The sequence below is a fragment of the Elgaria multicarinata genome, chromosome 2, assembly GCF_023053635.1.
Source record: "Elgaria multicarinata webbii isolate HBS135686 ecotype San Diego chromosome 2, rElgMul1.1.pri, whole genome shotgun sequence".
NCBI lineage: Eukaryota > Metazoa > Chordata > Lepidosauria > Squamata > Anguidae > Elgaria > Elgaria multicarinata.
This window is the reverse complement of record NC_086172.1, coordinates 180262437-180289530: the sequence shown is the minus strand read 5'-3', so window position 1 is coordinate 180289530 and position 27094 is coordinate 180262437. Positions and strand designations below refer to the sequence as shown.

Below are 27094 nucleotides of genomic sequence, written 5' to 3'. Positions count from 1 at the left end.
CCACAACCTCCCTAGGTCACTGGTTCCATTGTCGTACTGCTATAACAGTCAGGAAGTTTTTCCTGATGTCCAGCTGGAATCAGGAAAATCTTCCCGTTAGAGCAGTATGACAATGGAATCAGTTACATTATACATTATACACTATACGTTACTATGGGCTCATCTACACCATGCAGGATATTGCACTATGAAAGTGGTATATAAAAGGCAAGAGCCACAGCAAGCAGAATATTGTGGTATGAAAGCGGTTTCTGGTCTGTGTCAATGGGCCCCAACAGTTGTCAGTGCACTTCAATACTGCTAAAAAGCAGCAGTGTGGCTCCTGCCTTTTACATACCACTTTCATTCCGCAATATCTTGCTTGGTGTAGATGAGGCCTGTGTCTATTTTTAATACTAAATAGGAGTTGGATATTTTCACCCTGGTTCTTGTTTACATAGGAAAACAGCCTTTAACTCAATATGTTGGAAGGTCTTAATCGCATACAAATGAATCATTCGTCTCTGCAAACACGTTTATTACCGTTCAGATTCCATTTAAGTTTAAGGAAAAAAACCTGTAGCTGAAATTTAAAGAGACAAAAATCTAGTTCAAAATAAAAATTAAAATAAAAGAGGGAGGGAGGAAGGAATCCTTTGATTTTTATCCACTCAGCTGTGAACACTGTGGCCAAGGCAAGGTCTGGACCAGAAATTTTCTGAGTCTCCTCCCCAACAAAACCAACTCTTCTTTTGCATGCGGCCTCCAGCCCATCGCTGCTCCCGAACACACATCCAGTTCTCTCTCCTGCTTTGACACAATGGGATTTTGTGAATGAAATGTGTTTGGCATATTTGGATTCCTACCAACTGCCCCCATTCAGGGAGCAGAGTCAAGAGTACCTGCCCCACACAGGACACGCGCTTGATAATCCTGAACAAGACTGCAACCCTTTCCCCCTCCCGCACCCCCAAACCCTCAAAAGTCCAAAAGTGATGCATTTTCTTTTGAACCACGAGCAGTTCCGAAACTTCAGTTAACCCGCAGGGAGTTCCTTTCCAAGGTTTACCACTTTTAAAGCAATGACTTTGTGGCTCATTTCAGTATAGACCAATACAGGGTTGCTGTTCTCATTTCAAGCTCCCTTTCAAGGCTGTGTACGCGGCTGAGGCCGCCGGTGCTAAATCCACTTTAGTCACCACGACACCTGCTGTTCTAGATATTCGGGAAACGGTAGTTCAGTTTTCTCGTGCTGCAGTAGTACTTCTTGTTATCCAAGGCAGGCAAAATGTTGCTGCTGGTTAGCTGGGGCAGGTACTGCAACTAAAAACAGAATAAATTATTATTCGCAAGAGAGCCAGACTGCAAGCTGCGTTGTAGCAACGGGCAGCACAGACTGCTCAAAAAAGGACTTGCGTACCGTTGAATTGGGACGGCTTCAACTTTTTTGAGGGCTGTGTGTCATAGGCCCTTTCTACACCATTGTTTTCTGGAGGGATCATCCCTGTGTGTCGAAATGACACACAGGGGATCCCGGGATCAGGGAGGGATGATCCCTCCATTTCCCTGGGATAACTAAGACCTCAGTTATCCCTGTTTTACGAGCGATCCCAGGACAATCCCAAGGACCGCGGACGGTGTGGGCGCCCGTCCCGGCTTCTTCCCTCTTCCCCACGAGTAGCGGGGGTCATCAGGAGTAAGGACAGGGGGAGTCCAGGTCCATCGGGGTGGGGTGGGGAGCAGGGCTTTTTTTTTACCTTTTAATTTTCACTGGAGCGCAACTGCACTCCAGCTGACGCTTTAAAAAAAATGGCGTCCACGACAGGCGTGACGCCCATGACATCGCGTGGCCTGTTTAGACTGAGGGTGACAATCCCAGAAGCAGGTAAGTCCAGGATCACCCCCTCTCCCTCCGTCTGCACACGTAGGTGTAGAAAGGGCCACCATCAAGCAGGTCCCCAGAACTGCCCAGGAGTGTGGAAGGAAAGCGTGAATGTGGGAGGCTATGAACTAAAATATTTCCCCAGAGTCCTTTGTACCAGCACAGGGAATCTGGGTAACCCTCACCTTTCCACGGGGCTGGGCGTGGTCAGATGCAGCAGCCCTTACCACCTCTGACCTGGCAGGGAACGATGGGGGGTGGGAGTGGGGTCAGCAACTGCCCCGTCCGGCCTGCCTGTCTCTGATGCCACCCATGCAAATAAAAACCAGGGTTTTTGCCTGACTGTCGCACACCTTGCTTTGCTGCACATGCAGTTAGCGCTAAACAAAGGGCCAGAGACTGGGAACCACAGGCCCACAGTCATAAGTGGGGGTCCTGGAAGGGCCCAACCCCTTCCGGAACATTCCAGGCTTTTCCCTGAACGGCCTGCAAGGCCCCGAGCGCATCTTACCCCTGGAACGTGCTTCCTTGTTGGCCGGGTCGGTTTCCGTGTGATGGATCTCTCCCGCTCCCTCCCAAGCTCGACCTCGCGGATGCTGTCGAAGTATGAGTGCTGCAGGAGCTGCTCGCAAGTCAGCCGCTCCGCGGGATCCATGTGGAGGCAGCCCTGAGAGCGGAGAAGCGAGAGCTCAGCCCGTGCGTACGCACCGAGGCAGGACATGCGTGAATTTGGGAAAGGGGGCAGATTGACGGCACCGCGGCAGCTGGGCCGTGTCGCACCACGCGCTAGCCTTGCTGCAGAGGCCGGTCAGAAGCGGAGAGGGGCCGCGCCTTTCTTGCAAGCAAGCTGGGAGCAGATATTGGCCCGTGTAAATGCCAACATCTCGGGTCAGGCCTCTGAAAGCTCCTCTTTGGCTTCTTCAGAAACGTAAGCGACATGATGAACATTAATAAAGCCGGAACAGCAGCTCCGTCAGGCCCCTCCCTCAACTGTCACCCGGCCGTACCAGCAGGCTGAAGCAGAGGGAGAGGAGGTGAGAAGCAGTTTCTCAGAACCTCCCGCCTTTGTGAGGCCTGCTAAGTAATCCACAAAGCTTTATTCAAGCAATAAAATCTCTTCCCACCTGAAGTGAGCCTAATCTCTAGGAACTCTCCCCTAGGCAAAACTATGCAAACTGAGACAATTCTCCGTTCAAGAAGAATGGAAAGCCCTTTCCCAAGATGCATTAACTTCAGAGAGACTAGTTGTGATGCGGCTTCTGACGGGACGCCAGCCGGGCAGACTTTCTCTCACCTTCCCTTAGCTCCGCCTGGTTTAGTCTGCAGCATACTCTAGGTTAGGCTAAGATCTCCATGCTCTCCCCTTCGGAAGAGTGTTGGCTTCCCACTGATTGTGTATTGTTTGCCCTTGAGGAGATAAGCTCTGGAGAGGGTTCATTCCCAGCTGGCGAAAAGCCCGTGAGAGCTTTCTCCCCCACTGGTACAGGCTGGCCTGTTTCTGGCGCCGACTCCTCTACTTCAGAGTCTGATACTGACTGATCGCCTGAAACACCTTCTTCCAACCCAGGGGAAGCAGGGCCAGACATGACAGCCTATGAAGAGAGACTGAAAGAACTGGGCATGTTTAGCCTGGAGAAGAGAAGATTGAGGGGAGACATGAGAGCACTCTTCAAATACTTAAAAGGTTGTCACACAGAGGAGGGCCAGGATCTCTCCTCCATCCTCCCAGAGTGCAGGACACGGACTAATGGGCTCAATTATTATTATTATTTTATTTATTATTATTTATTCAAGTTACAGGCTCAAGTTACAGGAAGCCACGTTCCGTCTGGACATCAGGAAAAACTTCCTGACTGTTAGAGCAGTACAACAATGGAATCAGTTACCTAGGGAGTTGTGGGCTCTCCCACACTCGAGGCTTTCAAGAGGCAGCTGGACAACCCTCTGTCAGGGATGCTTTAGGGTGGATTCCTGCATTGAGCAGGGGGTTGGACTCGATGGCCTTGTAGGCCCCCCTTCCAACTCTGCTATTCAATGATTCTATGATTTATTATGGCATGAGCTTTTGTGGACTACAGTCCACTTCATCAGACCAAGATGTAAAGAAATGCCTACACTGAATGTTACATCTGTACCATTAAGCTATATTGAATCACGTTTAAAAACAATTAAAGCAGAAGCTGTCCAATTCTGTTAAGAGCGGTGGAAGCCAGAAGAGGGCAAATGTTTTTCCTCTGAGGGAAGCACTGCCTGAGAAGTAGTCTTCTGAAGGTTGTATCACACACACACACACACACACACACACACACACACACACACACACACACACACACACCCAGCCACCTCTGGTTTCAGCTGGTGGACAGCCCCATGTTTTAAACAACAGATTCCCCCAGAGATCAAACACTCAGGGGGCAGGAATGAAGTCGGTTGAGTTTTTTCCTCTTGCAATGTACTCCCTAAATCTGATCTGGTTATACAAAAAAAAGAAGTGGTGGGGAAAACCCCGCCAAGGGTTAGTCAATCATTAATTTAAACTATAAGCTAGCTTTGCACTGGTATGCAAGCGGCAAGTCCCAAATGACCCTTTTGGGGAGCATTAGGCAATGAGAATTTGGGAGAGAAGCAATAGATGGTTAAACTTACAATATTTTTATTGAGTTTTGTGAGGGAAGATTAGACGGGTGTAGTAAAGTGAAAGAGCTCCCTCAACATGGCCTGAGGCCGTTTCGCTCGCTCCTTACATGGAAAAGTGGATTTCAGCGGAGTGCTGCGTCACACACCTTCTTTTCATCCCTGAGCTTAGATCGGTACTTTTATTTATTATGTTGAACTGTTTACAACGTGAACTCGAATAAATTACTGCCCACAAAGACCAACAACGCCCGGGGTGCTTTGCTCACCTTCATGAGTCCCAGAGCAGAGTAAGAGACGGAAGGGAATTTCATTTCTAGAGGCTCCTGCACGAAAAAAGGAGGAAAGAATTAGCAGCCTGCTTAGCCGTTCATTCATTTCGGGGGAACCAAAGGCCAAAAAAAGGATACAGAGCCAAGAGCCACGCTTCTTCTGGGGAAAGGTGCGTAATTCAGTGGCGGTAAATACAGCCTTCCTCAACCTGGGGCGCTCCAGATGTGTTGGACTGCATCTCCCAGAATGCCCCAGCCAGCTGCTGGGGCATTCTGGGAGTTGTAGTCCAACACATCTGGAGCGCCCCAGGTTGAGGAAGGCTGCGGTAGAATCACCGGGCTGCATGTTCAATGCCCGGCATCTCCAGGTAATCCAGGAAAAATTCCTGCCTGAAGCCCCAGAGCGCTGCTGCTGCCAGCCAGTGTCAGCAATACTAGTCTAGGTGGACCTAGGGTCCTGCTCAGTCTAAGGCGTTTTCATGCCTCCCTCCGCCCCTCCCGTTTTTCCAGCTTGTTCTTCAAGTCCTTCAGTCTGTTTCCAATAGCAACCCTTCCCCAGGCCCCAGATTTTGGTTCCGATCTCCTTTGCCATGGTTACACGTCTCCACAGCCACACGTCCCCTCAAGCAGCCGTCCTTTTTAGCCGATTGCCGGTTCCCAGGCAATGCCCTGCGTCTCCAAGCAGCCATTGTGCCAATTCAACCTTTTCTGCCGGCCTGGAGACAAAACAGAAGCCGGCACGTCCTCCAAAGGGGGCCGAGAAGCAGAGCGAACGGAGCCAGGCCCGGACGGGACGGTGCGGGACATGTGCGAGGCCGGCTGGGAGGAGGGTCGTCTCTCACCATACTTTCGGGGTCCGGAATCCTCACCCCGCTGAAGAACTGGTTGGTGCTGAAGACCTGCTGGTGCCTGGGAATGAGATCACCTTTGAACAAGGATAAAAAAGGCAAAGCACGGTCAATTCGAACCCGGCCCCCGGGGCAGCCGTGACATTTTACGGGCGCCTCCTGTGTGGGGTTGGCGCTACGTGGGGAGGAAAGAGCAACGCGTCTTTACACAGAAGCCGGGGCGCCCAGGCAACTAGCACAACACTCGATCCCAGCGCCAGACGCCCCCCCCCCCCGCAAAAAAAAGAAAGGGGGGGGAAAAGGCATCCCTTTAAATTCCCTGTACCACCACTACCTCCTCCTCCTCCTCCATTTGTCTTAAGCATGTTTAGTTTTTATACCCAAAACTGTCAACACGAAACGATCCCTGTTCAGTCAAAAGTGAGCCGCACCAAATGCCAAGCACTTAAAAAAAATCCACAAAAGGTCATTTCGCCGGCTTTTTGCTGTGACGTAAGTTAGTCTAAAACAGGCCCCCTCCAGATGTGATGGACTACAATGTCCATTCTTCCCTAGCCAGCATGATGGGAGTAGCAGTCCAACACACCTGGAGGGTACTGAGTCAGGGAAGCCTTGTCTACGGACACCCTGTCAATTTCCCCTTCCCTCCCCATTTCCCACTCAAGTTTTTCCTCCCTTATCCTTCATTTTAAGCAGCCTTCTTCAACCTGGGGCGCTCCAGATGTGTTGGACTACAACTCCCAGAATGCCCCAGCTCTGGCTGGGGCATTCTGGGAGTTGTAGTCCAACACATCTGGAGCGCCCCAGGTTGAAGAAGGCTGCTTTTAAGACTCTTCCACTACCCTCTTCTTTCCTTTCCTTTTTGCAAATAATATTCATTAAAATACAGCCCAATAACTCCAAGTTTTCATTTTCAAGTTCTTCCATTTTATTTTATGTATTTTACCGTTTACTGTTGTTCCCCGCCTTGATCAAAATGGAGAGGTGGGTAAGAAATAAATTTAATATTATTCTTATTATTTTAAAAAGACAGGCTTTTCCCCCTTCTTGTCAGGGGTGAAAAAGAGAAGCGTCACAGGGCTTCCCACAGGCCACCTGGTTGCCACCGTGGGAAATAAGACAACACAGCCAATATGGTCTGACCTGGCAAAGGTCAGTTTATATCCCTAGAATTCACCTTGCGTTCGGTTAAGGGACGAGCTGTCAGGCCCAAACGCTGAGCAAGCCCTGCGCCTTGCACCCGGTTTGTGCAGGAGGACTCCATTACGGAGGGAGGTGGGAAGGGAGCAGAGCCCGCCCGTTCTGGAACTGCAGCCACACCCCGTTTGTCAGCGGTCTGTTGCTTACCCAGCGTCCTCCGGATCAGATAAAGTTGGTCCACATCAGATTTCCCGGGCCACAGAGGGATGCCCGACAGCAGTTCGGCGAAGACGCAGCCGATGGCCCAGACGTCCACAGGGGGCCCGTACTGGGTATCCCCCACAAGGAGCTCAGGAGAACGGTACCACCGCGTAGCCACGTAATCGGTGTAGTAGTCGCTGGGCCCAGCTAGGTGGATTGCAGAAACAAGACGACGAAATTAGAACCGCAGACCAGAAATCATCTAACCAGAACGCTGGGGCCAAGGACATCGAATCATAGAACAGCAGAGTTGGAAGGGGCCTACAAGGCCATCGAGTCCAACCCCCTGCTCAATGCAGGAATCCACCCTAAAGCATCCCTGCCAGATGGCTGTCCAGCTGCCTCTTGAAGGCCTCTAGTGTGGGAGAGCCCCCCACCTCCCTAGGTCACTGGTTCCATTGTGGTACTGCTCTAACAGTCAGGAAGTTTTTCCTGATGTCCAGCTGGAATCTGGCTTCCTTTAACTTGAGCCCGTTATTCCGTGTCCTGCACTCTGGGAGGATCGAGAAGACATCCTGGCCCTCCTCTGTGTGACAACCTTTTAAGGATTTGAAGAGTGCTCTCATGTCTCCCCTCCATCTTCTCTTCTCCAGGCTAAACAGGCCCAGTTCTTTCAGTCTCTCTTCAAAGGGCTGGGGAAAGCTGTGCGTAGAGAGCCGGTGTGGTGTCATGGCTAAAGTGTTGGACTGGGAGCTGGGAGATCTGGGTTCTAGTCCACACTCCCCAGCCTGGTGCCCTCTGGATGTTTTGGACTACAGTACCCAGTGTTCCTGACCATTGGCCATGTTGCCTGAGGCTGATGGGAGCTGAAGTCCAAAATATCTGGAAGGCGCCAGATACTTTAAACCTAAGAATTTTAAGATGCTGTGATTGTTATTTTAATGCTGTATTGGTTTGATATGCTTTTTAAAACTAATTTTATATTGTATTTAGGGTTGTTCCCCACCTTGATCCAGAGGGAGAGGGGGGTAATAAATAAATATATATATATATATATATATATATATATATATATATTGATGATGATGATGATGATGGAGATGGCTGCTTTATCCTGGTTGTGCTTTTTATACTGTATTTTGTATTTGTGCTTTTAACCTGTTGGTTGTTTTATTGTGGTTTTAATTTTTGTGACCCACCCAGAGAGCTTCGGCTATTGGGCGGTATAAACATGTAATAAATAAAAATAAATAAATAAAATAAATAAAAAGTGACTCTAGATCTGAAAAGAGCACTAAAATAAATAAATAAATAAATAAATAAAAAGAATAGTGTATTTTTCAATTTTTCCAAAATGTTTGGGGTTCTCCCTGAGCGCTCCCCCCCCGAAAAACCTGCTTTTTCCCATGGCTTCTACATTTCCAGAAATTGTACATCTCTAGTCCGAGACAAGGTTTGTCCAGGTGTGTTAGACAGGATTTGGAGTAGCCATCCAAGGCAGGCCCATTCACCCTTTCACTCCTCACTTTTAGACAGTCAGGAAAGATGGCTGTTTTTTTCTTTTATTTGTCAGTATTTTGCAAAATTTCATTTCTAATATTTATTCTTTTATTTATTTACAATATTTCTATAGCGCTCCACATATAAACAGATTCTGGAGAGGTGAACCAAAAGATAAAAAGTATAATAGCACCATATTGGAACATATAAAGAATATATTAAAAGTCGTCCCATCCCCCGCTCAAAACAGAGTATAATAAAAACTGTGGCTGGTCAATTAAGGAAGGCTTCTTGAAATAAAGATGTCTTCAGCACATGCCAAAACCAGCATCTGCTGCTCCCAGATTATGGAATGACCTTCCCAGAGAGATTCGTCAATTTAACAGTCTTCCGGATTTTAAGAAAGCTATAAAGACTGATCTCTTCTGGCAGGCCTACCCAGTGGAATTTTAAGATGCCTTTTAATGATGTATTAGTTCTGAATGTTTTAATTATATTTGTTTTATGGCGTTTGCATTTGTGTTGTACCCTGCCTCGATCCGGAGGGAAAGTCGGGTAACAAATAAATATATTATTATTATGTTATTATTATTAACACAACGTTGGTACCTGCCTGACCTCCAGAAGGAATAGGAAGGGGGCCACCACACTGAAGGCTCTACTCTGGGTGGACTCCAATCAGGCTACAGGTCCATGTGGAGCTACCAAGACCATGTCCTCTGATGACCTCGGTGACCGGGCAGGTTGAGAAGGAAGAAAGCGCTCTCTCAAGATCTGCCTTTCATGCAGTTGGTGCCCTTCCAATTTTTTGTTTTTAAAAGTGTAATCTTATCCATGTCTACTCAGAATCAATAGCCTTGTTCCCAGGTAGGTCTTTTAGAGCGCTCTTTCTTATGTATTGATGTAGGCATATATGATTAATTGTGCATTTTAGAGCTTGATTGGAGAGAGAGAGATAATTAAAATAATGGGTTCCATCTAACATCACATGGACTTCTACTCATGTGATGAAATCTCCCATCCTCTCCTCCCTTGCTGTGCTGTATGCTCCCAAATGTATTCTACAGGGTCCCCCAACCCTCTGAAGCAGATTTTGGGAACCCGGGAGAGGCTGCAGGGGGTTACGGGACAGGGACCCCCTCCTTCCTCCAACAATGTCTGTTCAATTGGCAGACAGGCACTGCTGGGTTTTGACCAACAAACTTACTTAAGATGCGTGCAAATCCGAAATCACAGAGCTTAATGATGAAATGCTTCGTTATGAGGATGTTCTCTGGTTTCACATCCCGATGTATGCACTGGATACAAAAAGAAAGACACATCAGTGACAATCAGGCAGAAATCAAGATGCTTAAAATCAGAGATGGCTCTCCCACCCTAGAGGCCTTCAAGAGGCAGCTGGACAACCATCTGTCAGGAATGCTTTAGAGTGGATTCCTGCATTGAGCAGGGGGTTGGACTCGATGGCCTTGTAGGCCCCTTCCAACTCTACCATATGTATCTATTAAGTTACAGGAAGCCAGATTCCGGCTGGACATCAGGAAAAACTTCCTGACTGTTAGAGCAGTATGACAACAGAATCAGTTACCAAGGGAGGTTGTGAGCTCTCCCACACTAGAGGCCTTCAAGAGGCAGCTGGAGAACCCTCTGTCAGGGATGCTTTAGGGTGGATTCCTGCATTGAGCAGGGGGTTGGACTCCATGGCCTTGTAGGCCCCTTCCAACTCTACCATTCTATGATTCTATGAACTGGCAGCCAGGATTTGGCCCTTGAGACAATATGGGTCTGCCCATATTTTAAGAAGCCCAGTTCCACATGTAGGGAAAAGGAAAACGGAGGTGTTAATGGACATATTTGTATGCAAAGCAGAGCTGGAGAAAATGGTCCCTAAAACTAGGACTACCTGACTCTGCTAGAAGGTGTCAACTGCCAAAGATATGTTTCTAGCCTCCAGGCCACCTTCTGGAGAAGGTGGCCTTCCAAGAATGAAGATGCCGGTCAGCCGCGATTCCAGTCATTCTTCTAAGAACAGCTCAAGCCCACCGTAGCAACGATGCCGCCATCTTTTTGAAGATTTTAAAGCCTTTGTAACAATTCTACATAGTTACCAGCCTGACTGCTGAGGTATGCACTGTTGCCGCGCTGAATGCGGGTGGATCTTAGGGGAAACGCTTTTAATGCATTGTCTAGGTTGGCCCTGAGAGTGCACGCGGAAACCACGAAGACAAAGGACCCCTCAAACTCCGCATTAAACAACATTAAAAATAAGAAAACAACAGGTAAGGGGGGGGGGAATGCCCTCAAATAGGAGCAATACAGCAGGATGGCCTGGGAGGAAAAACCTCTACTTTTCTCTTGCCCGGAGAGCTGCTGACCCTCGGCTCTCCCAATTACAGAGAAAGCCTCAACCGGGAGAGCTTGATTGCCGAATAAGTTAGCTCAGCTCTGAGCTGCACAGGCCAGAGGTGCTCAGCATGGCCCCAGAATCCTCTTTGGTGGCTCTCTGCATGGAGAAAGGGGATCCCCGAGTGTAGGAGGTGGGAACGTCATTGCTCTATAAGCAGGGGTGGGGAACCTTTCTGTAGGGTGACTCTATGGAAAGGAGGACCGGGCTCCTGTATCTTTAACAGTTGCATAGAAAAGGGAATTTCAGCAGAGGTCATCTGTATGTATGGGGAACCTGGTGAAATTCCCTCTTCATCACCACCGTTAAATCTGCAGGAGCCCTGCCCTCTTTTAAATCTGGTCACTCTAGTATAGCTCCTGCAGCTTTCAATGTGGTGATGAAGAGGGAATTTCACCAGGTTCTCCATATATACAAATGACACCTGCTGAAATTCCCTTTTCAATGCAACTGTTAAAGATACAGGAGCCCGGTCCTCCTTTCCATAGGGTCACCCTACTTTCTGGGCCCATGCAACCAGGGCTGCAGGCACGTGTGATCCTTGGTGGGATGGGCACACCTTAAATGTCTTGCCCCCACATTGAGGTTTCTCACTTCTCTTGTCCCTCTTCCAGGAATCACACTTCCCTCGCCGCCACCGCCTCCTCCTCCTCCTCCTCCTCCCTGTCTTTCTCCCACAATCTCTCCTTTCTTATTCCTGCCACCATGGCTTCTGCCCCCTTTCCCTCCCATCTCACCTTTGCTGTTCCACCCACTCACCCCATGGCTGCTTCTGTCTCCCACCATGCTCCCCTCAGCAGCCAGAAAGCAGGAACTCAGCAGATGGAGGGAAAAGAGGCGTGGGGGGGGGCAGGTGGGCGCCTGGACAAAGGGGTTCTGGCAGGTGCACTCGGGGGTGGGTGGGTGGAGGGCTGGCGGGTTGCCAGCCCCTGCTCTACAGCAATAGAGATGTTCAACATCTAAGGTCCTCCTCCAGGTGCCTACTCCGAGAGAGGCTCGGAGTGTGGCAACGAGGGACAGGGCCTTTTTGGTGGTGGCCCCCAGACTATGGAATGATTTCCCTGACGAGGCTCGCCTGGCACCAGGTTAAGACTTTCCTCTTTGCTCAGGCATACGGCGGCACATCTGAATCACCCACATATTTAGTTTTTTAACGGCTTTTAATGCTTTATGTGTATATGTTCTGTGTTTTAGAATTTTAAATTTTGTATGCTCGTTTTTATCTTAATTTTAGAATTTCTGTAAACCGCCCAGAGAGCCCTGGCTATGCAATAAATAAATAAATAAATAAATAAATAATAAATAAGTGCAATAAATAAATAAGTGTAATAAATAAATAAATAAACGAACAATAGCGGGCAAGCTAATTTCAAGCGGCTGTTGGCCTAATTTCAAAAGACCTCTGCAAGCGATCAGTTTAGACCTCTGGATAGAGCAAGCTTCCCCGTTCGCAGCAGCCTGGTGGAGAAGGGGGGGGGGAGAGAGGGGGGGTGCTGTCAGGAAGAAACAGACAGAAAAAGGGTGGCAGAGAGGGGGGGGGGAGAGAAAAGGGTGTCTCCATCCCTATGCAAGACTGGCTTTAGCCCCCACCCACCCACCCACCTCCAACGTGTGGCCCCCGACAGGTTATCCCCACGGGAGTGCGGCCCTCTGCAGAAAAGAAAAGGGTTACCCATCCCTGCTCTACAAAAACACAGCAGGAGAACGTGCCAGCTGAGGAAGAGAAAGCTGCCACACCGGGACAGGAGGACTCACATTGTGTTTATGGCAGAAGTTCACTGCTTGGAGGGTCTGCCAAGTGATGCTCTTCACAAGATGCTCTGGGACCCTGCAAGAAATTTTTGTTGTTTAGAAAAATAATAAATAAATAAAAATCGTTCATTTACAACATTTACACCCCCACCCTAAAGCCACGACAGCCCCTGCCCTCAAATAATTTAAATTTAAAGCACGACACCCAAGTAATAAAGGACAAGGAGGAAGGGAGTTTATTATTATTGTTGTTTCTTTCTTGCTCATGACAGTTTTTCTAAACAGACATGACGGGCTTTGCCAAGTCAGGCTGTCTTTTACCGATTCAGGAATTTCCTGACAATTGAGCATGTTTTGAGTATGACTGCTTTCTAGATGCTGGTGTGGATGTATTTTCGCAGGCCCAGTTTCTGAAGGTTTTCTGTATAGTACTTGGATGTGATGCCAGTGACTGATGGGACTAAAGGAATAATTCTGATCTTTTCCTGTTGCCATAGTTCTTTGACTTCCATGGCCAGTGGTGTATATTTTTCTCGCTTTTCGTCTTCCTTTTCAACAACATTTTTGTCATTCCGTATTGCTATGTTGATGAGGTATGTGTTTTTTCTTTTTTATTATAAATTATTTTATAATAATTCGAGGGGTGGAGATTTACCCCTACTTGGACGATTGGTTGATAGTGGCAAATACAAAAGAGGAAGCCACTCACAACACTCACCTTACCATCAATCTCCTTAACGAAATAGGCCTTTGCATCAACAGAGAAAAATCAAATTTTCAACGTTCCCAAAGAATAAAATTCCTCGGAGCAATTCTGGACTCAACCCGCTCCAAGGCTTTCCTCCCGGAGGACAGAGCTTCCACATTAGTGACACTCGCACTCAAGCTCTTTCACTCTAAAACCATATCTGCTTTCCAGGTGCAAAGACTACTGGGTTTAATGGCGGCTACGGTCAGCGTTGTCCCGTGGGCGCGCCTACACATGAGGCCCTTTCAATTGTGGCTCCTGCGGGAGTACAACAATACAATGGACGCTCGTCGAGTGAAATTGTCGCTCCCTACGAACGTGAAGGACACCATCCTTTGGTGGACGGATTTGTCCACTATCACGCAGGGCCTGGACTTCAGACCGCCACTGCCATCTCAACATCTGATGACAGACGCGTCTCTTTTGGGCTGGGGAGCCCACTGTGGAGACCTTACTATACAGGAACGTTGGAGTCCTACCGACAGGAAGAGACGTATAAACGTCCTAGAATTGATGGCCATCCAAAAGGCATGGCGTGCCTTTCAGCAGACCTTGTCAGGACATGTTATCCAAATTCATACCGACAACATGGCTGCTGTTTGGCATATAAACAAACAGGGCGGAACACGGTCCATGGACCTGATCTCCCTAACTTTGGACATTTGGCACTGGGCAATCGCCCACGACATGGCCTTATCGGCCATTCATATCGCAAGCCAAGACAATATATTGGCAGACGATCTCAGCTGCACCTTTGTGGACACGCACGAGTGGCAGATGAAAAGGTCTGTACTCGACGTGATTTTTCAGGCATGGGGACAGCCTGTAATAGACTTATTCGCATCATCAGAGAATGCCATCTGCAGCCAATTTTGCACGTGGGCGGGTCACGGGAGAGCTTCCCTAGGAGACGCCTTCGAGAGGACGTGGACAGGACAGCTCCTGTACCTGTTTCCTCCCCATACCACTTCTATCCAAGGTGATTCTGAAGTTGCGCATAGACAACGCCAACGCCATATTAGTAGCACCTTGGTGGCCAAGGCAGCCGTGGTTCACTCCGCTACTCAAACTGTCCTCAGCGGAGTTTATCAAACTGCCCCAATGCCACAACCTCATCTCCAAAGGGAAGGGTCTCATTCTCCATCCGGATGTCCGGTCACTGAACCTCACGGCATGGAGGATAAGGCAGCGTTAGACAACCAATCCCTGCCTGCTGACGTGTGGGACATTATTCTAGCAGCTAGGAAACCCGCTACTAGAAAACCATACGGCAACAAGTGGGAAGCCTTCTCTGCTTTTGCCCTCAGCAGAAATGAAAACCCTTTCTCAGCACCTATAGCCATTGTGCTTGCTTTTCTTTTTTTCTTTATTTAAGAAAGGACTCAAGTTCTCGTCACTTAGAGTTTACCTGGCAGCTATTTCTGCCTCACACCGTTGGGTTCAGGGCTGTTCGGTCTTCACCCATCCTTTAATCAAACGTTTCATGAAGGGTATGAAGAATATCATTCCACCAATTCACTCTTTTGTTCCCCAGTGGAGCCTTTCCGTGGTGCTCAAGGCATTGTCTGCCAAGCCCTTTGAGCCATTGGCAAAGACAGACTTGCGTTTACTGACTTTTAAGGTGGCATTCCTTGTTGCCATCACGTCTGCTAGACATGCATCAGAGCTAGCAGCACTCTGTATGGACTCACCTTATACGGTGTTTCATGCTGATAAAGTGGTCCTTAGACCGGACCCAGCCTCCCTTCCAAAGCTTGTTTCTCCTTTCACCTTGGACAGGATATCACCCTGCCAAGTTTTTTCCCTTCGCCGACATCTCCTCTTGAGTCGACTCTACATACCCTGGACGTTAGAAGTGCCCTCGCCTTCTACCAACCAGTCCAGAACGGCGACCCTCCGGAGATCCCAAAGACTTTTTGTTTGTTACAGGGGCAAAAAAAAGGGACTCCAAGCATCTCCGCAGAGAATATCTGCTTGGGTTGTTCAGACTATCAAATTAGCCTATGAACTCGCTGGCCTCCCGCTGAAGGGGAAAGTGCGCTCTCACTCCACCAGAGGAGTGGCCACTTCTACGGCTTTCGAAAAGGGGATCGCCTTACCAGACCTCTGCAAAGCGGCTACCTGGTCGACACCTCTGACTTTCACCAGTCACTACCGTCTGGACATCAGAGCGCGTAGAGACTGTGCCTTTGGGCGTGCCATCTTATCGGCAATCCTATGATTCTCATCCATCACCTGACACCACCCACCTCCGGTAAGTCAGCTTGTTAATCGCCCATATGTGTGATGCACAGAGACCACGAAGAAGAAAGACAGGTTGCTTACCTGTAACTGTAGTTCTTCGAGTGGTCATCTGTGCAGTCACACAACCCTCCCACCGTTCCCACTATGGTGTCATTTTTTATTACCTGGTGGTAATTCTTTGATTACCTGGTGGTTCACCTCAGTGAGACTGTTTAGGCGGTTTCAGGAACTGAGGGGATTAGGCGGGAACCCCTGAGCATGCTCAGTGGACGGTGAGGGAGGGGTTCCCGCCCCCCAAAAAGATTTTCAGCTAGAGAAGTTTCCGAAGCCGGCCCCCGCGCAGGCGCAGAGCCCATATGTGTGACTGCACAGATGACCACTCGAAGAACTACAGTTACAGGTAAGCAACCTGTCTTTTTGGCTCAGAGGCCTCTAACATTCACATAGAAACACCGACACACCGTGTTCTCACTCCAGCAGCACCTCAGGTAGCAGATCCTGTCTGAAGAGACTGCGGCCCAATCTACACCAAGCAGGATATTGCGGTATGAAAGTGGAATATAAAAGGCAGGAGCCACACCAAGCAGGATGTAGCGGTATGACAGCGGTCTGTGGTCTGTGTCAATGGGCCCTAAAGGTTGTCAGTGCACTTCAATACCGCCATAAAGCAGTCGTCTGGCTCCTGCCTTTTATAGACCGCTTTCACAGTGGAATATCTTGCATGGTGTAGATTAGGCCTGTGTCTGTGGCAAGTGATAATGAAGAATTCCAGTGAGTTGCCTTGCAACTTCGTACTGGGCACCCAAATCACGATGCTCAACACGCCATGAAAGCAAAGTGGAAACGCCACGCTAAGAGGCAACCTTCCTCCAAATACCAGATGCGGGGGACAGATAACTGGGGAATCATGCCCTCCCCTTTCTTTCCTGACCGTGAGCGCACAAGAGGTATCAGGCTGGCAGCTACTGTGAGCCAAAAAGAAGGCTGGACTGAATGGACGTTCGGTCCATAGAATCATAGAATAGCAGAGTTGGAAGGGGCCTACAAGGCCATCGAGTCCAACCCCCTGCTCAATGCAGGAATCCACCCTAAAGCATCCCTGACAGATGCTTGTCCAGCTGCCTCTTGAAGGCCTCTAGCGTGGGAGAGCCCACAACCTCCCTAGGGAACTGATTCCATTGTCATACCGCTCTAACAGTCAGGAAGTTTTTCCTGATGTCCAGCTGGAATCTGGCTTCCTGTCACTTGAGCCCGTTATTCCGTGTCTTGCACTCTGGGAGGATCGAGAAGAGATCCTGGCCCTCCTCTGTGGGACAACCTTTCAAGTCTTTGAAGAGTGCTCTCATGTCTCCCTTCAATCTTCTCTTCTCCAGGCTAAACATGCCCAGTTCTTTCAATCCAGCAAAGCAGCTCCTGTGCTCTTAGAGATGGCCACCCACGTCCAACAGCCCTCTTGACCACTGAAGCTTACACTGGTTTTTTCCACTTTCCACATCTGCAATTCAAATTGGCTGGAACGAACATCTGACGTGGAAAAGGTCTCTCTTCTCTTGCTCTTTGTACTGCCTTAATTGCATTCCAAGGCAACACACTCCTAGCATTTCCTCTGGAATGACCACACACACACACACACACACACAGTTATTTCACAGGAAATGTAGAACTGGAAGGTCCATAATTGCGACAGTAAAGGAGAGAGAAATCCTTCCCCAGACATCAGTAGTGGCTGGTTCTGAGGTCTTCAAGGGAGCCATTTCCCTCTCTCCTACGAAACTGTCCAAATATTGTTCTGATGTTATCTCCTTTGTGGAGGCCACAGAGCCGTTCTTCTGGGCTTCATGCCTTCTTCCATGGCAACCAAATGCCGCCATGGCCCACATAGCCTCAAGAGCGGTTGCTGAGGGTGTCCCCCCCCCAATCGCGGTAGAGTTTCCAGCGGGGCCTCGACGCTGTAACCATTTTCCTTCCCAGCACCCAGCTCGAAGGCCTGGCTACTTACCCACGCGGGTTCTTGTCCAGTTCATGGAGAACCGTGTGGTCGCAGTATTCGAAGACCAAGTGCAGCTTCCGCTTCCTCCGGAAGACCTCCAAGAGGTTGACCAGGTTCGGATGCTTCAGTTGCTGCAAAGCACAAAGAAGTGGGAAAGGGCAAAGGAATAACGGGCTCAAGTTAAAGGAAGCCAGATTCTGGCTGGACATCAGGAAAAATTTCCTGACTGTTAGAGCGGTACAACAATGGAACCAGTGACCTAGGGAGGTTGTGGGCTCTCCCACACTAGAGGCCTTCAAGAGGCGGCTGGACAACCATCTGTCAGGGATGCTTTAGGGTGGATTCCTGCATTGAGCAGGGGGTTGGACTCGATGGCCTTGTAGGCCCCTTCCAACTCTGCTATTCTATGATTCTATGAAAGTGAGGGCTACTGCTGCGGGCGGTGGTGGGCTCCAATGCCAGTGGAGTGGGAAATCCGCTCCAGGTTTTAGTCAGAACTCTAAAGGAATTATTTGCACCTTGGGGCTCCTTCAGAGTCCTGACTGGTTCTGACTGAAACCTGGAGTGGACCTACTGCCTACAGACATCAGAGCCGCTATCCTCCACTGAGCACTGGGGATAGTATCCAGTTTTGAAAACAGCCTTTTAAACTCTGCATGTTTGGGGCAAGAAACTTCTTTGCACTGTCATAATGTCCGTAAACACCCAAAATACACAATTCCTCAGCTTAATTTCTTATTGCCCTTCGCCAGCCAGCTTCTTTTCCCTCCCTCCCTTTGCCGCCTCCTCCTCCTCTACCATTGACTGTAAGCTTCCTGGGGCAGGGATCTTCCTTCCTTCTCTGCATAAAGCCTCATATATCATAAAAGCAAGTACACTGACTGTGAGCCATCCCTACAACAACAACGATAATACAAATACAAATATTTAGGGTCCCTACAAATATTTAGGGTTCCCAACAAAACACACAGTAAACACTCAACTAAGAATGCAATATAAAATCTCCCTATCACAAATCCTAAAATCCAAACTGAACTCTAAAAACATTTTCAAAGCCATCCACACCTACGCAGCACCCATCTTCACATGCTCATTTGGGATCATACACTGGTCATACTCTGAACTCGAAGAAATAAACAGACTCAATTGTACCGAACGCACAAAACACCACGTTCCATCCCGACTCACGCACTGAAAGAATCAGCAGGAAAGAAGGAGGGAGAGGCCTGCTGGACATTGACACAATCCATGCTAAACAGATAAAATCACTCAGAGAATTCTTTCACACTAAAAACACCCCCATTCATAAAGCCATAGGAAAAGCAGATAAAAATTACATCCCGCTCAACATAGCACCACAAAACGAAGACCAAACACGACCATTCACACTCGTAGAGAAAAAACCAAAATGGTCACAAAAAGCCCTCCATGGGAAACACTACAACATAATACAGAACCCACAAATAAACGCGAACAATCGTACGAATGGCTAAGGCAGGGCGAGCTATTTCCAGAAACAGAAGGATACCTAATAGCCATACAGGATCAAGTCATAGCAACCATATACTACCAAACATGCATCATAAAAGATAATAGAGTAACAACAGATTCATGTAGGAAATGTCATAAATTCCAAGAAACAATAGCCCATGTAACAGGAGGATGTAAAATTCTGGCAGAAATGGACTATATGGACAGACACAACACAGCTGCAAAAATAATTCACCAACAACTGGCCATCAAATTCAAACTCATGAAACAACCTACTATACATACTCACCCGAAACAATCTTGAAAAATGCAGATCATAAAATATACTGAGGCAGAACAATTCATACAGGCAAGACATCACCTTGCAACAAGACCAGCCATAACAGTTATAGACAAAAAAGAAAAAAACACTTACCTCATTGACATAGCAATACCTAATGACAAAAATGTTGTAGAAAAAGAGGAAAAATATACACCACTGGCTATGGAAGTTAAAGAACAAAGGCAACAGGAAAAGGTCACAATTATTTTGTTAGTCACATCGGTCACTGGCATCACATAAAAATAATAATAATACAGAAATCCTTCAGAAAATGGGCCTACCAAAATACACGCACACACCAACTCCAGAAAGCAGTCATACTCAAAACATGCTCAATAGTGAGGAAATTCCTGAATCAGTAAAAGACAGCATGACTTGGCAAAGCACGTCATGTTCCTTTAGAACAGCCTTCCTCAACCTGGGGTGCTCCAGATGTGTTGGACTGCATCTCCCAGAATGCCCCAGCCAGCTGGCTGGGGCATTCTGGGAGTTGTAGTCCAACACATCTGGAGCGCCCCAGGTTGAGGAAGGCTGCTCTAGAAAAACCACCACGAGCGAGGCAAGAGAGACAATAATAATATCAACAACCTCAAACTCTCCACTCCTACAAGCATCTGGGTGTGACAGAGGCATTTGCACTTCTGGCGTGGTGCATGCACTGGGATCTGGGTCACAGGACCGAGCAAGGGGGAAGTAAAGGTCCCTGCCCTGCCTTCTAGCCAGTAGTTACCATTCTAGACAGAAGCAATTTCACGGTTGAAACCTTGAAGGCCAATGTCTAAAACTTCCAAGGTGCAGGGTGTGGGTGTGTGCGCAGCACTGGTTCCTTGACAGGGAAAGAAAGGCACTCTGAATGATCTCAGAAACACTCTTGGCTAGAATTTCTGTTTCATATCTTCCAAGGCTGAGCCAGAGCAACGTAAATACATTCTAGGACAAAGGCAGAACAAGTTGAGTTAATTCTGGCTGTTGTTGCCCAATCTGCCTCCTTTAAAACTCCATCTTTATTACGTTTTGTATTCTAACTACTACTTCTTACATCATCATCATCATCTACTGCCCCATAGCTGAAGCTCTCTGGGTTGGGGGTTGAGCAGGGGGTTGGACTTGATGGCCTTGTAGGTCCCTTCCAACTCTGCAATTCTATGATTCTAGTTTGCAACAATTCATAAAAATACAACAGTATTACAAAATACAACATAATAAAAACAGCCTAAAAATTTTAACACAGAAAAATTAAAACAACGTAAACAGCTAAAAGCAATTTTAGTAAGCAATATATTCCCTAAGAGACCTGTTCAAAAACAGCAGACTTAGATGTCCCATCATATATCATTAAATGCCTGGGAGTAGGGGATGACCTTTACCTGGCTCTGAAAAGATGGCGGTGTCGGCACCAGGTGGGCCTCAGTCATAGAATAGCAGAGTTGGAAGGGGCCTACAAGGCCATCCAGTCCAACCCCCTGCTCAATGCAGGAATCCACCCTAAAGCATCCCTGGGAGATGGTTGTCCAGCTGCCTCTTGAAGGCCTCTAGTGTGGGAGGGCCCACAACCTCCCCAGGTAACTGATTCAACCCCTTACCTCTTAACAGAATCAACCCCTTACCTCTTAAGTGCTAAGTTTCATACAATTCAATGAATAGAGTGCACTTTTGGGGGTGGGAGTCACATGATTAAATTGAGTGTTTCTGATTAGTAATTTAAATCGTGATTTAAATCATGATTTAAATCAAACTGATTTAAATCAAATCCACCCTAACTCGAGGCCTTCAAGAGGCAGCTGGACAACCATCTGTCAGGGATGCTTTAGGGTGGATTCCTGCATTGAGCAAGGGGTTGGACTGGATGGCCTTGTAGGCCCCTTCCAACTCTACTGTTCTACGATTCTATGATTCAACGGCCCATCCGTCCGGCATACTACTGTTCCACTCAGTGGCCAAGCAGATCTCCACGGGAAGCCCACAAGTAGGACTCGAGTGCGAGAGCACCCTCCTGCTTGTTTCCTGGCAACTGGTGTTCAAAGGCCGCCTCTGATCCTGGAGTCAGCAGACAGCCAAGGATCCGCGTATCCGCCATTGACAGCTTTATCCTCACACGTTCGAAAACCAGCATTTGCATCTCAAAAGAGAGGGGGGGGAACAAGATAAACGGCGGTGCACATTTAATCCCTCTAATCTGCGCTACCGTGGCCGGGCCTTTGTCCCGAAAGTGTTTACATGGCTGAAAAATGACTGATGAGGAATCCGTTTCTCTTTTCTTTTTCTGCGGCTGTGTTACATCTCGGACAAGCCTCTCCTTGCTCAAGCCACACTGGCCTCCAGTGAGCAAACAAACAATCTGTTACTATTGACGGAGGAAGTGTTTTTGAGAGACGGCGGAGCAGGCCCGCACTTGCTAAATCAACACCGCTCGGTACAAGTCCACCGGCGATGGGCACAGAGTCTGGTTCGGCTCCTCTGGGTTTTGTTTGCTACGGGCATGAGAAGAGGCATTGATCACCCGCGCTCCTGGCATCCGACGCCTCCACCTCCATTGTGTTCCTCTCTGGGCTTTAGAAATCCCCATCCATCGTTGCACGGGTGCTTGAGGCGGCCATGGGTTATCGGGCCTTGTGGATCTCCTCGGATTAACCACACGGGGCTGGAGGTTTGAGAAGCTCTGAGGAGAATGGAGAGGGCACAGGGGAAGAGACCACCGGCCTTCTCTTAACATTAGGACAGCTTTCCCCAATCGGTTGGCCTCCAGAGAGGTTGGACTACATGGCCCATGCTGGGTGTGATGGGAGTTGTAGTCCCAACGCACCTGGAGAGCGCCATGTTGGAGGAGGCTGCACTAGAACGAAGCACCCTCCAAAGGAACTGATGGGTTGGAGAGAAAGGACCTGTTCAGAAGACACCTTAAACCCCACTGGTTAAGGCTTTTGGTTAAGCAGCAGGGTTTAAGGCAGCGTTCCTCAACCTTAGGCGCTCCAGATGTGTTGGGCTACAACTCCCAGAATGCCCCAGCCAGCTGGCTGGGGCATTCTGGGAGATGCAGTCCAACACATCTGGAGCGCCCCAGGTTGAGGAAGGCTGGTTTAAGGGGTCTTGTGCGAAGCGTTTTGCTAAACCCTGCTCAATCACTAACCACGGCAGGGTTAGCGGCTCTAACTGTGGCTTAAAGTGTTGTGCGTGGCAGCACGGCTTGTGGTTAGTGCTAACCCCAGAGAACCCCAGTTTCGCTAACCACAAAGCCTGAAGTGTCGTCTGAACAGGCCCAAACAGGAGTAGACTGTCGTTTGAGGCATAACGTACTTCTGGAGTTCACTGCTAACAAGACAGGCAGGTGCTTAAGCGGCTTTAAAGAAAGGTCAGACAGATTCATGGCGAGAAACGCACCCATATGGCTCTTCACCAGGGTACCTAAAATCTGAGCCTCCCTAATCAGAGGCAGTCTGCCATGGGGAAAGAGACGCTGGGGGTGCAAAACGAGGGAACAGCCTTCACCTCCGTCCTGCTGTTGTCCAACTTCCGGAGGCACCTGGCTGCTGCCGTGCACAGAGACCGTTCAGGGCCAGGCAATTCTTGCAAGAGATCTTATCTTTTGTCCTTCGCTGATGGGCAGTAACTCAAATTCCACATCAATTGTATTGTAGACGGGAGGCTAATTTGTGGTCCGCACCACTTAACAGCCATTACCGAACACAAGCCTTGCACCAAGGAAACCGAAAAGGCGACACCCGGGATAGAATTATGCCGACAGCTGAGGACCGGCACAGTGGGCAGGCCGTGGCCTTCTCCCTCTAAGGGGGCAGGCACTGCAAACAGAGGGAAAGGAGAAACCGAGCTCTGCGTGTCCTCCTCTTGGTGATGCGTCTGCCGGATGGGTGGCCCAACTCCACGGCAAAGCCTCGTGCCCGACATGACGCGAAGCCTCCTATGCTATGGTCCCATGGGCCAGTCAGCCTTTGATGCATCAAGCGATAAATTTGATTTATTCATTTATTTATTGATTGCATTGATATACCGCCCCATAGCCAAAGCTCTCTGGGTGGTTTACAGAAGTTAAAAACAGTGAACATTGAAAACAAATATAAAAATTTTAAACCATCAAAAGCATAAAAACAACAATATCCATTTAAAACAGCCTTCCTCAACCTGGGGCGCTCCAGATGTGTTGGACTGCATCTCCCAGAATGCCCCAGCCGCTGGCTGGGGCATTCTGGGAGTTGTAGTCCAACACATCTGGAGCGCCCCAGGTTGAGAAAGGCTGATTTAAAACAACTATTCTGGGGTCAGTTAAAAACTCAGCATCCGTTGTTAACTGCCTGGGAGAAAAGTCTTGATCTGGCGCTGAAAAGATAACAATGTTGGTGCCAGGTGAGCCTCGTCGGGGAGATCATTCCATAATTCGGGGGCCACCACTGAAAAGGCCCTCTCCCTTGTTGCCATCCTCCGAGCTTCCCTCGGAGTAGGCACCCAGAGGAGGACCTTAGATGTTGAGCGTAGTGTACGGGTAGGTTCATGTCGGGAGAGGTGTTCCGTCAAGTATTGTGGTCCCAAGCCGTGTAGACCTTTATAGGTTAAAACCAGCACCTTGAATTGGGCTCAGAAACGTATAGCCAGCTGGGGCATTCTGGGAGATGCAGTCCAACACATCTGGAGTGCCATAGGTTGAGGAAGGCTGAAGTAGTGCAATGATACGCAAATGTGCTTTGAATTTGCATGGCTTTCGGGTGCAAAGCCTGGGTCCTCAACTAGCTTTGCTCGGGGGTGGGGGATGGGAAGCTGCTGCAGAATGCCCACCCACAAAACGGACAGCGAGGAAGTCCTTCAGCTCCCACCACCACCACCACTCTCCCTTTCCACCTTGCCAGGCAACACGTTGATTTGGTGTGTGTCTGTGTGTTCAGGAGACAGCGAAAGACAGAGATCCCCCCGTCTCTTTTCACTCTTAAGCTACCACTTCGCTGGGGAACATGGGCGGGAGGGTGCTGCTGCATTCACGTCTTGCGGCCTTGCTAGACGAGGCCTTAGCATGCTGTGAGGCCCGTTTTCCCTGCTGTGCATCCAGATGACGCACAGGGGAATCCGGGGTCAGGCCGCGCTGAAGCCTCCCCTAACGTGCCATAAGCAAAGTCTAGCAAGGTCCGAGTAGCCGGGAAAAGCCACGGACTGGGCACAGCGCTCATATGAGCGCTGTGCCCATCGGGCTGGGGGGGGGGAGATCCCGGGGGGCAGGGGAAGGCCGGACCCGGCAGGAGTGGGGGGAGAAGGGATGGCACCAGGGAGAGGGAGGACGGGTGGCACGGGCATCGGGGAGAGGGAGGACGGACCCCTTGTTTCCAGACCCCTGATCATCCTGGCTGCCCTCCTCTGAACACGCTCCAGCTTGTCTGCGTCCTTCTTGAATTGTGGAGCCCAGAAGTGGACGCAATACTCTAGATGAGGCCTAATCAGGGCCGAATGGAGAGGAACCAGTACCTCAGATTTGTAAAAACAGATACGGTATTTACTGCACAGTTTCCAAAGCTCTCTCGGGTTTTTAATCGCACGGACGTTGTTCATGCACTGACAACTCCCTCCAGCTAGGAAATTCAACCCCCACCCCCCACCCCACCCCACCCCCAGGAGGTTAGACAGCAGGTGGCTAAAATGGCTTCCCAAGACGATTCTTCCCTTCCGGGTAGCAGAGTCAAGACGATTCAACGGAAAGAGGCCACAGATCACGCCTCGCGCCCAAGAGAAAGCCAAGGGCTCCGGGAGACGCGCCAAGATGAAACCAGAGCTCAGAAGCGAACGAGAAAGATGCCTCCGCCTCCACGTCACCAGCTGCTCCCCCGGATAATAACTACCGGACACCCCATAATATTCCCTAAGTGCTGCACTCCAGCATCCTTGCCTAGTGAGTCAGACTTGCAAACCGAAAGTTAACAACAGGGGTTGAAGACGGGAAAGTTGGTTTATAGCATTACTGGGAAATACAAACACGCTTTCCCCAACCTGGTGCCCTCCAGCTGACTGAACTACAACCCCCATAATCCTCAGCCAGCATGGCCATTGGCAGGCCATATGAAAAATTCCAATATCCATATAAAGAGTGTTGGACTGGGATGCGAGGGATCTGGGTTCGAGTCTCATTCGGCCGTGATGCTCACGGCGTGACTTTGGGCCAGGGCTGGACTCTCAGCCCAACCTACCTCACAGGGTTGTTGCTGTGAGGATAAAATGGGAGAAGTGAAGGATCATGTAATCCGCACTGGGTTCCTTGCAAGAGGGGGAAAGGCAGGATATGAATGAAATAAATAATTACGTCCATCTAGACCAGCCTTCCTCAACCTGGGGTGCTCCAGATGTGTTGGACTGCATCTCCCAGAATGCCCCAGCTGGCTGGGGCATTCTGGGAGTTGCAGTCCAACACATCTGGAGCGCCCCAGGTTGAGGAAGGCTGATCTAGACCAATATCACCTACTCTGGTGTCAGGCCAGGGGATATTTTTCCTAGCTCTTTTCCTAGAACCAGACCTGGCAGCTTGTGCGTACAAAGCAACAGACCTGAGTAGGGGCTTTGGGGTGGGGGTGGGGTCAAATGAAAAATATTCGGCACGTAGCATAGGAAACAGCCGTATATCGGGTTCTTCCAAAGAAATGGATCCTAACCAATTGGAAAGCACTGTGCAACTATTCAGTCTTTTCTTCCATTGTGGAGTCTCCGTGGGAAGTAAAAAAAACCACAGAAGCAGCAATGGGAAAACATGGGAAGGAGGGTCCGGACAGACCCCACCCCCAATAAAATTCCAGGAATGAGGCAGGGCTACTGCACATTACAAGCCTCACCCGGAAGCTCCCCGGGTCCCTGCGTTTGTGACGTAAACCGACCTGGAGACGCGGCAACGGTTTTGCTTGGTCTGTTTTTTATCGCCAAACTTGATCAGTCAATTAGATCGGTTAAAAACGAGAAAAGGCATTAATTTATGGGGGGGAAACAAGCCGGCAGCCAGCCCTAACTTCACAAAGGAGTTCCCACAAAGTTACCTTTAACATCCGAATCTCTCGAAGGGCGATTTTTTTAATGACAGGGTCATCTTCAGACTCCAGGAACTTCTTGATGGCAACAATCTGCCCCGTGTCTTTGTTCCGACACTTGAAGACCACGCCATAGGAGCCTTCCCCAATCTTGCTGATCTTTTCGTATTTCTCCATGGCCAGAGAGAAGGAACTCGGGCAAGGATGTCCGGAGTGGAGGCAAGCCTGCCAACCTAAAACATCCCTTATCCGTCAAACGATGCAAGACACGCAAGCCCACTTAAACCTGCAAAACAAATCAAAATACGTCATTTGCCATCCTGGATGGAATTCACCAGCTAACTTTACGGCTTTTCTCAGGACTTTGGATTTTAGACCATTTTTGCACCACGTATGTACACTGTACTCATCGTAGCGATCCATTTTGTCTCTTTTTGAGGTGTATAATAGGCTGGATTTTAAGGGACTTACACTAACACAGCCTTCCATAATCTGTTGCCCTATGTGGGCTGGGGATTATGGGAGTTGTAGTCCAACACATCTGGCTGGGGCAGGTGAAACTAGTTAGGAAAAACAGCTTTTGAAAAACAAGTCTCTTTTTTAAAACTGGCTTCGTCATGAATGCTTGTAAGGGCATTGTTCTTTACAGGTAGATTGGGGCAGACTCCCAAAATAATAATAAT

General features: G+C 48.9%; 1 protein-coding gene across 1 annotated transcript; it reads right to left on the bottom strand.

Annotated features, from left to right (window-relative positions):
• Positions 1–971: 971 nt before the first annotated feature.
• CDKL1 (cyclin dependent kinase like 1) lies at positions 972–26645 on the bottom strand. The gene is made up of 9 exons (XM_063118275.1): positions 26421–26645; positions 17604–17725; positions 12616–12688; positions 9664–9754; positions 6963–7163; positions 5610–5692; positions 4765–4821; positions 2373–2528; positions 972–1302 (listed from the first exon to the last, which is right to left on the bottom strand). Exons 1-9 carry the CDS (start codon positions 26586–26588, stop codon positions 1195–1197), a joined length of 1059 nt encoding a protein of 352 aa, XP_062974345.1. The 5' UTR covers positions 26589–26645; the 3' UTR covers positions 972–1194.
• Between the last annotated feature and the right edge of the window lie 449 nt (positions 26646–27094).